The sequence below is a fragment of the Rhincodon typus genome, chromosome 26, assembly GCF_021869965.1.
Source record: "Rhincodon typus isolate 14 chromosome 26, sRhiTyp1.1, whole genome shotgun sequence".
Taxonomy (NCBI): Eukaryota; Metazoa; Chordata; class Chondrichthyes; order Orectolobiformes; family Rhincodontidae; genus Rhincodon; species Rhincodon typus.
The window spans coordinates 5,948,121-5,965,428 of record NC_063357.1 but is presented as its reverse complement, the minus strand read 5'-3'; the positions used below and the strand labels follow the sequence as shown (position 1 = coordinate 5,965,428).

General features: G+C 40.7%; 1 protein-coding gene across 1 annotated transcript in view; it reads right to left on the bottom strand.

Annotated features, from left to right (window-relative positions):
* Positions 1–17,308, bottom strand: part of LOC109913180 (clathrin heavy chain 1-like) — a 32,498-nt gene that overhangs the window by 9,600 nt on the left and 5,590 nt on the right. The window contains exons 2-16 of the mRNA XM_048612338.1: positions 15,103–15,228; positions 14,774–14,916; positions 13,704–13,938; positions 13,155–13,277; positions 12,117–12,262; positions 8,991–9,174; positions 8,715–8,907; positions 7,611–7,768; positions 6,814–6,978; positions 6,253–6,360; positions 5,783–5,950; positions 5,549–5,698; positions 3,305–3,436; positions 2,277–2,387; positions 1,589–1,759 (exon numbers count right to left, since the gene is read on the bottom strand). Of these exons, the coding sequence (XP_048468295.1) occupies positions 1,589–1,759; positions 2,277–2,387; positions 3,305–3,436; positions 5,549–5,698; positions 5,783–5,950; positions 6,253–6,360; positions 6,814–6,978; positions 7,611–7,768; positions 8,715–8,907; positions 8,991–9,174; positions 12,117–12,262; positions 13,155–13,277; positions 13,704–13,938; positions 14,774–14,916; positions 15,103–15,228 (2,313 nt within the window). The remainder of the gene's footprint in view (positions 1–1,588; positions 1,760–2,276; positions 2,388–3,304; positions 3,437–5,548; positions 5,699–5,782; positions 5,951–6,252; positions 6,361–6,813; positions 6,979–7,610; positions 7,769–8,714; positions 8,908–8,990; positions 9,175–12,116; positions 12,263–13,154; positions 13,278–13,703; positions 13,939–14,773; positions 14,917–15,102; positions 15,229–17,308) is intronic.

Sequence of the window (17,308 nt, the reverse complement as noted above, 5' to 3'; positions counted from 1 at the left end):
ATGATCTTCAGAATTGGAACTCTACTTCCAGTTCTACATCATAGAAACAATGCTCAGGAACAATGGGTAAGTATTCATAACAAACAACATCTTGCTTAATGTCTAAACATAGCGATGTCTGAATGGACACTTGCAACATTCTCAAGTTTCAAATAGTAATTGCAAAGCCAACATTGAATAGAAAGGTTAAATCAAACATCCCTCCTTTGCAGACTAGGATATATGTACACTACCTCCAGTTCATTTAAACTAGAATCAGTCAACCTGCCTTAAGTTTAAACACAAACTTAAAAATCAAGTGGCCCACTGGGCAATGGTAATGTCTCTACCAACCGAAAATCAGTTCACTGAACAGCTTCAATTTCTTTGAGTACTGCAGACTTCAGGCTTGGAGGCAGCTGCCGTTTTCAGAACTGGAAGTCAAGGAGATATGACCCCCCACAGGTGCATAGCTTGATTAAGGGACTGAATGACTGGCATTCCGAACAAAATATGTTTTCCCTTATTGTTATTTCTTGTGAAGTGTCCTAGTCCAAAAACCAGGACCAGTGCCTTTAATACTAGAGTTCAACTCCTATTTGTAGTTCAGAGCTTTCAGTCAAACTGATCCATCCTCCAAAAGGGGAAAGCCTTTTTTCAGAAAGGCTGCAGTCTTCACTCCATTTTGTGGAGACCCCAACTCAAGATACAGTAGCCAGAGCTGAATCCAAAACATGGTATTGCAAAACTAACTTTCTCCTTAGACTTGCAATGCTATGGCACATGGTCCAGGCATCCACAGGTTCCTCAGTTTACCCTCCAGCATTTGGATTTGTGCACAGAAAAGTGTGCAAGTACTTGGCCCCTTCAGCATGTCTGATATTGCATTTGCACAAAAGTGTATTGAGGTATTTATCTCAAAACTGGAATGCTTGATTGAAAGCTTATACAGGGCAGCATGGTGGCTGTGACTGCTGCCCTAACTGCTGCCACAGCACTAGGGACCTGGACTCAATTCCACCCTTGGTGGAAATTCCACCATTCTCTGGACCTTCTCCCTAGATCTGTGTGGGTTTGCTCTGGTTTCCTCCCATAGTCCAAAAGATATGCAGGCTAGATGGATTGGCCATGCTAAATTGCTTAGTGTTCAGGGATGCGTAGATTAGGTGGGTTATAGGGAATGGGTCTGGGTTGATGCTCTGAGCATCAGTAAGGACTTGGGCTGAAGGGGCTGTTTCCACACGGTAGGGATTCTATTACTCGTAATGATTTATAAATCTGGTCTAACATTAGAAATCAATCTCACTTCAAGACATCTAATATGCAAAGTTATCCTCTATCCTATGAATACTGATGTTCATTGCAAACAAAGGAGAGAAGTATAAACTTATCTGCATTGCATTCTAGTCACGAAGTGAGTGTCTGGGAGACTGCTTTGAAAAATCCTGTTCCCATCAAGTAAGACACCATTCACTGCAGTGTCAAGCGTGTGACAAAAAAAAAAGGGTGCACATGCTTTGTTTGATCAAACTCAAAACGAAAAACTTGACACCACTTTACCAGGTGACCAAGAAAAAAGTAGTGAACACAAAAGCAGCAGAGATCTTACTTTATACAGTCTGTCTTTCTTGCACAGCTCCACACTCTGCTTCCAACGGTTGTTGCCCTTGAACAGATAAGCACCAATTCGTCGGAACTCAATCAGTTCATGTTTCTCAAGCCGTTGAGCCAGAGAGATATTATCAAAGTTGTCATATGCATCTATCGATGTGCGAAGTGCCTAAGTTGGAGAAGGGAACATTGAAATTTCAGTACAGGTAGACAGGTAAACAGGTAAATGCATCTCACTTGGAAGAATGCTATGCAAAAAAGGACCAGGATCCACATTAATAAACTTAAAAACAAGGGGCCAGCCTTTCTGGGGTAGAGGTAAAATTGTTGGTGACAAGTCGTTGCTTTTACAATCTTTGAAGAAGTGCCCCTGTAGTTTCAAAATTCAAAGGCAGGGATGAAAGATTGAGAAGCAGGAATGGGGATAATCAAGTGGAATCCTCCTTTTAAGACAGAACAGTCTTAAGGGGACAAAGGACTTGCCCCATCCCTAGTTTTTAAAATGTCTGTCTATTGACAGATCACAGACACCTTCAAGAATGTCCATATTAAAATCTGCAGAAATTCTGTCAAGGCTTTGAGCAAATTTCTACTACTTTTCAGGTCACAGAAGCTCAAAAATGGGACAGTGAAATGCAGCAAGTTGCTTGCTTTGCAAGCACCAGATTCAATTCCATTTCACCTACCTGGTAGTCTTCCTCTTGGATGAAAAGATTATTCAATGATTCATTCACAGACTTGTTGTTGTTACTTTGTACAGAGCGCAGGTAGGGTTTAACCAAATTCAGCTGTTTCACCTGAAAAACCAGAACTCTATTTGCAAATCTTGGATTTGAGATTCTCTTGTAACTGTCGCAAGACATGATCAAAAACAGTGAGCAAACAAGTTCAAAGTAGAAGCCTGTTCAAAGAACTAAGCACTGCAAATATCTTCAGCATCATTATAAATTCAGTCCCAAGGGCCACCAGTACCAGAGGCAAGTGGTACCTGTAGGTCATGTGGGTGGTGGATGACTCACTGAATTTTGGTTAAAGCCAAATTTAATATGCTACACAGTCTGAAAGATCTACCTTCCTGTGTAGCTGTTCAAAAAGATTTCAGAAAGGCTTCATTAATCCCTGGGACATCACAATTATCCATCAGGTTTATAGTATGGAAACTCATCACATCCAGTACTGTGGCAGGCAAAAAAGTGATTGCTATTCTGCCTACAGCTCCACTAGCACCACAAACCTTTCAGACCAGAAAGTTTGGCATTCAGCTTCTGTAAAAGTGATGTCAACTAGGTGGGCAATTAAGAGACTAAAATCCAAATTCAATTGGCATTTAAAATCACAGGATTATTCACCTAATTTTGGGGGGGGGGTGGCAAGGCAAAAAAAAGCAGGAATGACAGCATGAATATTTATAGTGAAACAGCCTGCTGGTACTCAAAGTCTGAAGCTAAAACGTTATTTGTTGCAGAACTGGACTCAAATCAGTTCACTAAGCACATTAAAGATTTTTAAAGATTAGCAACACTGAAATTTTGCTTTGATTAGCAACAAGCTCCTTCCTGAATTGTTTCCAGCGTGGCAGTGTTTTACTTCTGGAATTCAATGTGTCCTTAACTTTGAAAATGTCTCATGCCAGTGACTCAATTAGTAGCAGTTACTTAACTTGTTCATATGAACAAGTGTGTTTTTTGCTGGCAGAGTAAACTGTACGAAGTACCTTAGTAAAGTAGTTCACAGCACGTGTATGGTCCAGACGAGGAGATAGCACCATGAGAAGGTCATTCAGTAATAAAGGCTTAAACTCCAAGTAGAACTGTGTTGCTTTGTAATAGAGCTCCACATTGGCCACCTTCAATGAAATTTGAATGCAGGTAATTATGAAAGCTAAATCTTTTCTTACAGCTAGCCAAATGTTACAATATACAGAAAGCTTATGTTTATGCAAACAAATTCATTTATGCAGTCAGTCACTTTGAAAGTGTACTGTTATAGCTTCACCTCCACAGCTTAGACATACCTTCTTTAGCCATTAGGTAGCACAGTCCAAGAAATTGAGCACCACCTAGTGGTAGGTGCTGAACAAATCTTTCCATACCATTTCAGCTGTGACAGTTTAGATGAAACAAAGTTCAGACCACAGCCTGATTCTTATTTTAATGCAGGATGATAGCCGAAAAACATTAAATCTTGATTTCAAACTTACAAAAGTATGAACATACAAATTACCAGGGCAATTAGACAAGGGGGTAGCACAGCTGCCTCACAGCACCAGAGACCCTGGGATCAATTCCCACCCCCCTCAGGCAACTGCATTGAGTTTGCATATTGTGTCTGCATGGATTTCCTCCATGCACCTGTTTCCTCCCAGTCTGAAAATGGCCAGTCTACCTAACCTGGGAATCTAACAGGCCTTGTGTAGGCAGACTGAATAGAATGCTCTTTACAGCATTGGTATGGAACTGGACTTGATGGGCTATTTGGCCTACTTCCATACTAGAGAAGTTATGATTTGGCCTTTTCAGCGACTCAAGCTGAAGATCTGATTGTTTCAAATTCCACCCTCATCTACTCCAATAGCCTTGGCTTCCTTTGTCCAACTCAAATCGTCCTGCTCCTTAAAAATTCCAAGTGCTCCAAAGTTGCAGAACAACTTTGCATGCCAGCCAAAAACATTAAACAGTCCAAGATGTGAACTGGCCCAAAAGTTGAAGTGGAAAGGACATGCCTTTAAGACCATTCAGGATCTTCTACACTTCAAATGGAGGTTCAGGTTTTCAGCAAGTTATTCATATCATATCCAAATCATATCCATGCCAGACAAAAGAACATTAGTCATATTTTCCAGCTTTTGGCCCATAGTCCTGGGCATTATGGGAATAAGGAAGAGACCAAAATTTGCTCAAATGTCAGGAATTGGACTAAACCACCCTTTCCAGGTGCTAAGTCCCAGACACAGGCCACCACTGGTGAAAAGAGCCAACTCTTTAGCCTACTATCTCAGCCTAAAAATTTATGTCCGCTGGTTACTAACTCCTCTACTAGAAGTCCCTTCTGGTCCACCCCACATCCCTCAAATCTTACACATCAAGTCCCCTCAACCTTTGCTTTTCTTAAAGGACTCAAGCCTAGCAAAGTTCACAGTTCAGACCCTCCAACCCAAGCAGCATCCTGCTAGACAAGATCATCCTTCAGCCAGAATTGCATGCAGTCTTCCAGTTGTGGCCCAACAAACCTTTTTGTTCAACATAACATTTTGCTCCTGTCTGGACAGCACAAACCAACTCCATGGCAGTGAATCAAATAATTCCTCAACTGGTTAGCTCACCATTATTGCAAAAAGTTGCTTTTGATTTGAATTATATATTTGGTGCAGCTCTACATAGCTGAACAGACTACAGATGCCCTCCTGCAGTTTAGCTATCCCCTATTAACCCCATTTACTAGTAATTAGATGCTGGTTCTACACATCTTGACTACATTTGTCATAGCTGCTATTATACACCCACAAACCTCCGGGCCTTCAGCTTTTCTCCTATTCCCCATGACATTGGAGCAAGAAAAGTATGCTTAACCTTCAAGTTGACTTCTACCTTATTTCCTGTCTTCCAGACTCTTGCTTCATATTTAACTCCATCTTCTGTTCTGCCCCTCTGATCAACTACTCAGGATCCTCTTGTGCACCAGTCTCTACACACATTGTCCTTCCATTTCACCTACCAAAGTGAGCTTCATCTTTGCATATTATACTCCCTTTGCCAAAATACAGGGAATATTTGATTGCATTTAATACATCTCCCAGTATTGGTTTTCAAGTGAAGACAAGTTTATATAAAATCAAGGGTAAAGTGGGGAAATGTCCAAAAAAAAAAAAAGCCTTGTTCAAACCACAAGGAAACTATTCTAATCTACAGAACTGCCCCTTACCAATGGCTCAAAAATTTTGTCCAGCTGCCATGCTTACCTTGGTGATGATGTCCTTGAACTGCCCCTCCTTCCATGCATCTGTTGGATGGCTCATCATGGTAATGATGGCATTGTCATACTCTTCATACTTGTCATACAGGAAGACTAACTCTGCCCACAGGTGAGCCTGCTCAGCAGCTCTTAGCACCTGTGCAATTACATGCAGTTAGTAATTGAAAGCCAGAAAGATACACAACTCCCTCATATCAAGTCAGGGGAAAGGTTAACTTACCTTGGGAATATTGACTCTGGACCAGAAGAGCTCCAGGTGTTCCCTCATCTTCTGGGGCTTGTATTTGGAATATAGAATAGCCAGTTCAGTAAACATACCCATATGAGCACGCTCTAGACCAAGTGCTGCCTCTAACATGGTGATCAGTTCCTCAAAGTAACCACGGTCCTGTGAACAAGAAACAAACAAAGATCATTACAAACACAGCAAGTTCACACTGTTTAAGCCCCATGAAGTTCCACAACTTCCAGGGACAGCTTCAATGTAACTTATTAAAAACTAGTTTCAAAAAACCATGTGTCTATTCTTGTGGGTAGAGTAAGAAATGGCTTTTGTACTCATTTTACTTGATACACAAGTGGCAAAACATGCAACGTGCTAGATGGGTGCAAAGTACACAAGACAACAACAGGTTCTTCAGCTTTAAAACTGACTTGAAAGTATGGAGTGACCAACAAAGACTACATTACCTGGTAGTAGTTAATAAGTTCCTCCAGTTCATCAGCATGTACAACGATATGGAGGCCACACATCTGAGCCAGACGGAACTCCTTTCCCTCAACACAGGCAAAACATACCTGAAAAAGCCAAAGTATTGATGAGCCAAGGCAAGGTTTGATTTTCCATTCAAATTACTTCACTGTACCAAATTAGCAAGTTAAACAAATTTGCAACTTGTTCTCCTAATTTCAGGACAGCTTCAGGATCACTTAGAATGTTTATTGAACCTCATTTGACATGGAAGAGTCAAAGTTTGACGTACTTTTCAGGATCCTATTGAAGTAACTATGTTACTTCAACTCTGAACAGAAGTGAGAAGGACTACTAGCCACCCCTCAAGTATTTAGCAATTCTTCCAACTGAAGAAACAATTCTCCTTACTTCCATTCTTATGGGACAAAGATGTACTCCGTTGTGTTAATGATCTTAGCAACACAACCAAGATTAACACACCACAGTTGAGAAATTAAAGCTGGAGTAGTCAAAATATCCTGACTTGTGATCAAGTCAAAAGGCATCAAAATGTGTACCTCCTTCCAAGTACGAGTACTGTTTGCTTTGCGAGCACCATCCACTGCAGCCTGATATTCTCCTAGATGAACCAGGGTTGATGCCAAACGGCCAAAGTTGGAGACATTATTGTACAGCAGCTTAGCAGCTTCGTACATACGGTCATCATAGCAACGATCACCCACCTGTGAATAGAAGCGTTTGCACTACTGAGCCATAAGCATAATGGAAACAAAAACTAACAGCCAGATCTCAATTCAGTAAGCAACTTCAAAGATGGATTCTGCAAACACATCCAGGATTCAAGAAAAATATACAACTGAGAAAAGCTCCCACTTTTGATATCTAGCTTTGAAAATAAAGAGTTACATCCTATCAATGACATAAAAAGGCTGGAGGTTAAGATGCAACAGCATATGCTTAAGGTATCAAATAGTGACTAAGTTTGAACAAGCTAATCCAAACTGGATCTCCTAGTCCAGCATCACAATTGGCTTGTCTAGTAAGGATTTGATTACTGTTTCAGGTTTCTACTCCAGGACTTCTTGCACTTATAAATCTAGGTTTAAAACTGTTTTGTAGCTTTAAATTTTCACAGTTGACCTGCAGTTGACAATTTAAAGGGAATTTCACTAAGTACTGTAGAGGTTGTATCTGAAATAATAAGAAGCACTGGAGGAGAAACCCAAGTCTTGTAGTATCATCTGTGGACAGATTAGTTTGAGTCCAAAAAAACCAAACATTCTGAAAATTTCTCTGGATACTAAGCCTGTGGACTTTCTCCAACAATAACACTTAAACCTAGTCTTTAACATACTTGCTGGATGTGAGCATTGTTGGGACCATTAATGAACTCCTCCAGCTCTGCTAAGCGGTTGGTTTTTGCCAGCGCAAAAATAAGTTCAGTCTCCACGTAAGACTCACGGGCCTTCTTCCTAGCCATTTGCAAGTACTTTACAAGGTCCTCCCAGTTACCTGAAAAACAAGCAGATTAAAAGCCTGGCTACTGTCTGCTCATGTAGAGCATGAGCTCAGTCTGCATATTAAGCAAAACAGCCTACTCAGCCAATTGATTTAACCATGGTTGACCTATTTGTTGTTAGGTGAGGAAATAAGGTCATCAAGTTTCCAATGAGCCCATCTCCACAGGCTGAAAGTTTGAGTCCCAATCCTGGAATCAGTCCTAATGCAGCCCTCAATTAAATACTGCTCCCCAGTTATGGATTCATCTACAAAAGAGTATTCTATGCCAACTTTATCAAAGCCATTCAAGATCTGGTAGGTGTCACAGGTCACCAAGCTTTCCCCATGGGACAGTTACTCATTCTAAGTGTTATCCTAATAAGTTGATCCACCTCCAATACTAATATCCTTCCTCTAATTTAAGGCGGCATCCAGAGGTGTTTATACCTAGGAAAGATTTAGAGGAATGTGGGCTAAATGCTGGCAAATGGGACTTGATCAGTTTAGCATGTCTGGTCAGCATGGAAAAGTTGGACCAAAGGGCTTGTTTCTGTTGTCTGGTTATAGAGAAGGACACCAAAATTGCACAGCATTCAAGATGGAGTTTCAGTGCACTGTGCAGAAGTAACTATTTAGTTGCAAGAAGGTTGAGTAGCATCCCATTAGCCTTGCTCATTTTATGCTGTACACCATGTTAAGCACATGTGAGGGATTTGGGTATTCAAGTCCCCTTGCATCTTAAATTTTTGCAGCCATTCTGTCAAATGAATTCTGCATTTTACTGTTGAACATTTCAGATTTTTGCCCAACCAACCCATTTGTAGAGACATGCTTTCCTATCTGCCTTTGCAATTTAGTTACTACACCTTTACCTTCCATGAAGTCATTTGACCAGAAGTTTAAAACTGAAGTCTGAAAGTACACAAGGGTTCAGATGAATAATCTTGCAAAAAGTTACCACTTTTGTTGGCTGCTTCTACCACCTCCATGTATGAAGAAGGATCATCTGCCTTGATATAGGAGTCAATGGCCTCTTTAACCATCTCTTTTTGAAGCTGGGCTTTAGCTAGTTGGCTCCATACTGCAGGCTCATTGCACCTTTCAGCAAATTCATAAGCACGGTCCAGATTTCCAATATGCTCAATCAGCACCTACAGAATGTAACGCACTGTTAAACAAGTGCAACTAAAGACACCAACAATGTTAAAACTTGCTATAATATGCTTCATCTCACCTGCACTGCAGATGTATTCACATCAAATTTCCTAAAGATGGCAAATGCCTCTTCAAATAGTTCATTGCTAATGGCAATGTTGGCAATGTCAGGTGCATCATAGTTGTCCAGACGATTAATGTACTCCATCACACGGGTACGGTCAGCTTTGATAGCAGTGAGGATCAGCAAGTTCTGTAGATTTCTAGGATTGGGGCAGGGGGGTGAAGAGAAGAGAGTTATGCAATTGTGCTTTGATTGTAGTCCTCTAGCAGATTCAGTTGCACGCAAGATTGCCAACATATGGTGAGGGGACATGAGGGTGAAGAGAATCTAATAAGCCCAGCATTTTTTTTTTTTTAAAAAATAAAGATTTACATGGATTACAGTGATCAGTGCAAGAGATAAAAAACAAAAACCCAACTATGGCATTTGTATTGATATTAACCAGCAGCATAACTGGATATGTTAGGATTTCATTGATTGGAATTATGGAGACAAGATCATTAGTTTGGCCTCAAACTACACAGTACTGTTTAGTCCCCAGGAACAAATGAATTCCAGGGATCAGGAACAGATTGGAGAAACCAGCACTGGTCTTTGTACCAAGACAAAGGAGTGAACATTAATAGATGGTTTCAAAAATCATGAACAAGGGGTTGGATGGTTAAGGGCATTTTGAACCAGACAGGACAGATTCATAAATGTAAAGAGTAATTGGGATGTAAAAAATTCTGATTAGTATCTGGACTGCACTGCCTAAAATATAGTGGAGCCAGATTTGATTTAGGTACTTAGAATTTGATTTGAGAAAAGTATGACTACAGCAGTGAGGCACCAGATTACTTCATGCTTCAAAACTGCCAACATGGGCTCAAAAACCATTTTATGATTTAACCAGAATGTGAAACGTGCAGACAAGATAACCCATTCTACTGGATTTAGAACAAAACAGCATATAGTCAGTTTGAGAATGTTTCTTGCCAAGCTCACTGATTGCCTCGTCAATTGAGGAAAGTGCACAATATCTACATCTTTTAATTGGGTTCCCAACTTGATGTTGCTTATCCTGGACCACTGGAAAAACAGCAGGCTTTCCCCTATACCCAGGATTCCAAATCCAGAATCCATGATCCATCAGTTAAGTGATGTCAAGCATACTAGATCAAAGATCATGCTCAGTTAGTTATGGACAACAAGTTTAACCAAACAGGGCTATTGTAGCAAAACCAGATTTAGTGGCATCCTTTGGGATTGAAGTCATGTATCAGATGGAAAAAACCAGTGTGAGGAATAAAGAGAATGACCAAAGGGTAAGGCCGATCAAGGATTGTAAAAGGAATTTGTGCAGAGCCGAGAGAGATAGGAGAGGTCCTTAAATGAATACTTTTCAGTATTCACAACTGAAGGACCTAGTTGTGGAGGAGCAGTGTGAAACAGGCTGGTAGGCTAGAGAAGGTCAATGTTAGTAAGGAAGATGTACTTAGAATTTTGAGGAACTTGAAGATAAGTCCCCCAGGCCTGATGGGATTTAACCAACGTTTCCATGGAAAGCGAGGGAAGAGATCGCAGAGCCTTTGGCAATGATCTTTTCGTCCTCACTGTCCACGGGTATAGTGCCGCAAGGTTGGAGAGAGGCAAATGTCATTCCTTGTTCAAAAAGGGAATAGGGATAACCCCAGAAATTACAGGCCACTGTGTGTCAGTGGTGGGCAAATTATTGGAAAAGGGCTCAGAGATAGGATTTATGATCACTTGGAAAGGCACAGTTTGATTCGAGATAGTCAGCATGGATTTGAGGGGTAGATCATGCCTCACAAACCTTATTGAATTCTATGAAGAGGTGACCAAACACGTGGATGAAGGTAGAGCAGTGGATGTGGTATACATGGATTTAAGTAAGGCGTTTGGAAAGGTTCCCCATGGTAGGCTCATGCCGAAGGTAAAAAGGAAGCAATGGGATAGGGGGAATGTGGCAGATTGGATTCAGAATTGGCTGACCCTTAGAAGACAAAGGGTGGTAGTGGATGGAAAATATTCAACATGGTGCTCAGTTATGAGTGGTGTACCACAAGGATATGTTCTGGGTCCTCTATTTGTGATTTTTGCAAGTGATTTGGATGGAGTGGAAGGGTGGATTAGTAACTATGTTCACAGATGATATGAAGGTGGGTCGCATTGTGGATAGTGCGGAGGGCTGTTCTAGGTTACAAAGGGACATTGATAGGATGCAGAGCTGGGCTGAAGTGGCAGCTGGAGTTTAACCCTGAAAAAAGTGAGGTGATTCATTTTGGAAGGACAAACTTGAAAGCAGAATACAGGGTTAGCAGAAATATTCTTGGCAGTGTGGAGGAGCAGAGGGATCTTGGGGGTCATGTCCACAGTTCCCTGACAGTAGCCACCTGGGTGGCTAGAGTTGTTAAGGCGGCATATGGTGTGTTAGCTTTCATTAACAGAGGGATCTAGCTCAAGAATAAGTTATGCATCAGCTATACAAAAAGCTTGGTTTGGCCACATCTGGAGTATTGTGTCCAGTTCTGGTCACCTCATTACAGGAAAGATGTGGAAGCTTTGGAAGGGATGCAGAGGAGATTTACCAGGATGTTACCTGGAATGGAGGGAAGGTCTTATGAGGAAAGGTTGAGAGAGCTAAGGCTTTGCTCTTTAGAAAAAAAAAGGATGAGAGGTGACTTGATAGAAGTGTACAAAATGATCAGAGGTATAGAGTAGACAGCCACAGACTTTTTCCTAGGGTAGAGGTAGCTATTACGAGGGGGCATAGTTTTAAAATGAGTGGAGGTAGATACAGGGGAGATGTCAGAGGTAGGTTCTTTACTCAGTGGTCGGGGCATGGAATGCATTGCCAGAGAGGGTAGTGGAGTCAGCCTCATTAGGTGCATTCAAGTGGCTATTAGATAGGCATATGGAGGATAGTATAAGGCAGGGGGTGGAGGTTAGATTGACCTTGGGTTAGGTTAAAAGTTCAGCACAACATAATGGGCCAAAGGGCCTGTACTGTGCTATAGTGTTCTAACTTCAATGATCAAGTTAGGATTTCATATGCCAAGACTGCTTGATCACAGGTGTATCCAATTTGGAGGTAGATGTTAACATGTCTGCAAGTACAAAGATCAACTTCTGCTCTACCTGTGCTCACTGAAGACAGAATTGTCCAGGACAATTTTTTCCAACAGTTCAATTAGTTCATTTGGAAGGTCAGCAGTCATGAAAGCCTTTACAGTAACAGAAACCTCCTCAGGGTCCTGGGTTTCTGACAGAGCTGTTTGTACAACCTGGAAAAAAAGCACAACTGGTAAGTCAGATTTCCAAACACTATTCTTGATAGCATATCTATCCTTTGAAGTAACTGGATGTCTGCCTCTATTTAGAAATTGGTTAGCTAGAAGGAAATTAACTAGACGTAAAATTGATGTTGAGATAATTTAGAAACATTTTGGTAAGCTCATATTATTCAGAGCAACTATTTCCAGAGAAATTGTAGACCAAAACCTTAAAGTGGATGTTTGGGAAATTAAATTGATTGTCAAAAATAGCAAGTTAAATTCTCTCCTTCACATTTGACTCAAATGAATGCTAAATATTGAATGGCTTCCTTGGGCTCTGCACCTAAAACAGTTACTGTTGAATGAAGCAGTTAGAAAGGAGACTGGATGCCACCCTCCTGTGCACATAGGTCCTAATCTTGGTTTGGCCCAGCTATTGCTTTTTCCTTTACTGAACTTTGAATAAAGCTGGACAAAAAAAGCTAATGAATGATTTGTTGTGCTCTACAATCTGATTCTAGAACATGCATCAGAATTAGTATCATTTCCAAACTGTTGGCCACATTTAAAACCAAGACTTCTCATTTGGTAGCCTTGAGTTTTGCATTAAGATCACCACTTAAAACTTCAGTTGAAACATCCCACATGAAATTCAGTATCACAATTTTCCACTCCCTTGATCACACAAACTGGTTCACTTCTGTTGAAGATTGCAGGCTTCACATGCTTAACCAGTTCCCATTCAGTAATTGCACTGAAAGTAATCTCAATTACTGTGGATGACACAATTTAAATGCGTCATTCCTAACAATTCCAGAAGTGGAACAAAGATGTAAAGTTGACATCTAAAGAGTCTACAAAAACTATTTTGCAAGATAAAAATACCAAAAGAAGTTCTTACCTGGTCAATAAGAGGTCTCCTGTAAGGATTAGTCTCTTGCAGGACATTTGCCCAGAGTTCAGGATCTTTCCGACGGACGAGATAACGGGACAAGCTCTTGAACAGAGAGTTTTCATTGCACACCTGCATTAAGAGGTTTAAAAAAGTAGGTCAAGGAAATATGTTTTTACAACTCAACTAAAAACAACACTTCAGTTTGCAATTAGTGTGATCTGCAAACATACAAATCTGAAAGTTAAAGGATTTAATTCCTCAGGGCTACACTAGTTAGCTTAGTAATGGTTACTAGCACTCATGGAAATATTCAGAGTTTAAATGATCCAGCAAATACTCAATCCAATGTCATTGACTTTTGTATAGTGACTTTTTCCTAAAGTTGAATTTTTGATGTGCTCAAGTTAGCTGTCATATTTACCTACTTCTAGCTAAATACTGGATTTACACTAATTGGAGGAAGCAGCACTGAAAGATGACAAGTAATAAACAGTGCTTGATACAGCCCAATTTGCATTTTCTGCATTCACTACACTTAGAGTAGTTCTTACTCACATTGATAAGCTCCATGTCACATTGGCCACGCTCATAAGCCACACAAGCCAGGTGGGGGTCTCTCTTCTCACAGTATTTACCAACCACACGGCTATCATAATATGGGTTCTCCCTGAGGAAACGCTCAGGGTTATTGTTGCTGTCAATGTAAATTTTAGCAAGTGCATTATGTGTAGCAGGTTCCTCACAGCCTTCATGAATGCGAGATTCCAGCCAGGGCAGCAGCAACTTCAGTCTGAAGAGACAAAAACTCGAGTTAGTTGACAGTGCACTAGCATTCAGCAGTGCTAAAGTAAAGGCTGATCCAGAAAACTACTCAACTGATTGCAACTTTAGCAGCCTTCAGGAAAACCAGTGGAGGAGAGAAAGCAGGAAAAGAGGGCCATGTGAATTATCCACTTGAGTGGAGGTTAAGGCACTGAGCAAAGAGACTGATCTTATCTTGAGGAAAGTTGGTATAATGGAAACAAGGGAGTGAATAGAGGCCAGAGGCCAAAGGCCAAATCAGATCAGCAAATGACCTTTGCATTGTAAAGCCAACTTGTGGAACTAGCATGCTCATTCTGAACAGCACAAAAATCAGTCGTCTCCAATTTGGTAGTGAACCAGGTAGACAGATCTGCAAAGAGAAGTGCTCAAGAAATCACATGACTAAGTCAGCTAGCATACTGTTTTTGTGAAATTACAATGGCCTACTTGCTCACAGGGATTGATGAGCAGTGAAAATCTGCCCTGTGAGTGAGCAAAAGTGCAAAGTAATTCAAGTTAGAGGCTTGGAGGAAGTTAACTAAATGCACCTGTAGATGCTTTGATTTGAATAGCTTAAGAGACTAAGAAAATGGAAGACATCTGTTAAAAAAAAAGTCAGCATTAATGCTCATGTGCAACTATGAAGTTCTGAAGTCAGACTCACTGATCTGGCAGTGTTGAGTAAAACAGTTCCTCCAGCTGTATATTCAACCAAGGTAGAATTCAAGTTATCAACTGGAATCCATACTTGCTGCCAAACCATTTTAGGCCCAAGCACAAAGTGTCCTATACAAGTTCAAGTAGGAGATTGATTACTATACCTGTTCCTCTTTTCTACTTCAGCAACTAGTTCATCAGTAGAGAACTGTCCACGTACAACAAGGATTAAATTCTTAATGACATCTTCTGAACAATCTACATCCAGAAGCCCTCCAACTACAACTGGCAGACGACTTGGGTTCACCTGTCAAGGCACAAAAAGTTGTCAACTAAACTAAAACTAAAAGTTGAATTTACTAAGATGCAGACTACTTTCCACAACATGAAATGCAAGAGCACAAGTGGTTCAATTTTTGGAATGATTACACTACTTCTTAACATCTGCACAAGTCACTGACTGTTTAACACCAAACAATTTCTAACCACTCACCTTCTGAACATATATCTCAATATACTTCTGAAGGTTGTTGCGGTACAGGTACAACACCAGGTCATGCACAAAGTCAAAGCGATCACAAACGATAATCAGAGGCAGTTGGTCAGTCAGTTTGGCCTCCTATGGAAACAAGTTAGGTAGGTTCAGATTCCTTAACCACCAGAAAGAGTACCAATGTTCAAAAGGCTTGGAACCTTTTGAACTAGTCAGTCAGTCATTAAATCTGCATCAAGCTACAGTGCAGAACACATGGGAACTGAAAGGGAGTGATATTGTAGATCCAACTCAATTTACTAGCTCTATCCTATTGTTTACTCCTACCCCACCCACCTATTTTCTGCATATAAAACTGACATTTTCCCAGCCACCAGTTGAGGAAGGGTCACCAGACTTGAAAATGTTAACTGTTTTCTCCTTCACAGATGCTGCCAAGCTTTTCCAGCAACTTGGTTATCCTTTTACTAAAAGTGTAAAAAAGATTCAATTGACAAAGTGAGTCAAATTGCTGATTACAGTAAGGACATGCAAAAAAAGTCCAAATTGTTTTAACAATGTGTAGAGCTGGATGAACACAGCAGGCCAAGCAGCATCAGAGGAGCTAGAAGGCTGATGTTTTGGGCCTAGGCCCTTCTTCAGCCTTCCTACTCCTGATGCTGCTTGGCCAGCTGTGTTCATCCAGCTCTACACCTTGTTATCTCAGATTCTCCAGCATCTGCAGTTCCTGCTATCTCCAAATTGTTTTAGCTTATTCCAAGTGAATTTAAAATTTGTCTTTCAATTGAGCAATTGAGAAACAATTAGTGAGTACACTAAAAGTTAGTGTACTTGGTCCAATGATTTGTTCAACACAATATTGAATTTCAAGTCAAATATTGATTCATGAAGTGAGGGCAGTGCTGGCTAGTCCAGCATTTATTGCTGGTCTAATTGCCTAGAGGGTAATTAAGAGCCAACAGCACTGCTGCAGGCCTTGAATCACATCTAAGCCAGACCAGGCAAGGATGGTAGAATTCCTTCTTTTGGGAAGGAACATTAAAGCCTGATGTTTTGACAGTTAATGATCAGACTCCATTCTGGATTTTATTGAACCTGGGGTCTTCAGATTAATAGTCCAGCAGAACCACCACAGGGCAGTCTCCTTCCACCAACATTGCATAACATCACTGCAACACAGGACAAGACTTTAAGGGCCATCTTAACAAGTTGGATTTCACTTAGCTTGAAGCTCCTGTATAAAACAGGAGGCTTAAGTGTTTAGGGTTAATAAACCATTTAAATTTTAGCTCATATTCCAAGTTTTTTAGAAAACCTCATCTCCAAATAATGGCTAGAACAGTATGACAAACCCTACATCTACTATAGTGATGGCATTGAAGCTACAATTGCTGCAAGAACTGCACTCTGGATTGGAAAGCAGACATTGATTGTGCATTTGCTCAAAGTATACCACTTAAGGAAATCAATACAGTCTGCTCAGAGTTGTCAGAACTCAACTGTATCAGAATAGTTATTTCTCCCTTTCAAGTTTAGTTTTGTGGTCTCTAGTGGAATTTCCTTGGTCAAGTGGACTGGGTTCTGGTTTAGCTTAATTAGTATTTTGTCTGAGGAACTTCATGTTCAATATGCCACTGCACCATATCTTGGTTTAGATAGATATGGTAACAGGTAGCTTATTTACTGCATGATGACTCATAACATTGGACCAATATTAACACCAAGTAATATCCCAACTGCAGTCCTGGGTCTTTTACTGGAAGTCCATGTGACTACAGCCCCACAGACCTGGTCATGCTCGAGGGAGCCCTTCACCACCTATGAGTAATGATGGCCAAGAGATGACTGCCCACAAGTGGAATGAGACAATGCAATCAGGTGTTTTGCAGGCTGCCAAGAAAGACTTAATGCCAATTCAAAGTCAATTAAGTGCTGTTGCAATCAGCTTTGCTTTAGTGTCTCAATCTTGCCAGCTGTGACTTACATCTAGAACTGCCATGGATGTCCTACCCTGAACCCCCTGAAGTACACACTGCTCAGAGTAGGAGAGTCATTAAGCCAAGGCCAAGAGCAAGAGCTTGTCCTAAACTAACCAAGCCTAATATATGGTGAGGTAATAGAATTCAGTGAGATGCAAGTGATTAACCTCATTTTCTTGATCTTGCTAAATGGAAGATAACTCCCAAATAGTCCAAAACCAGGTTGA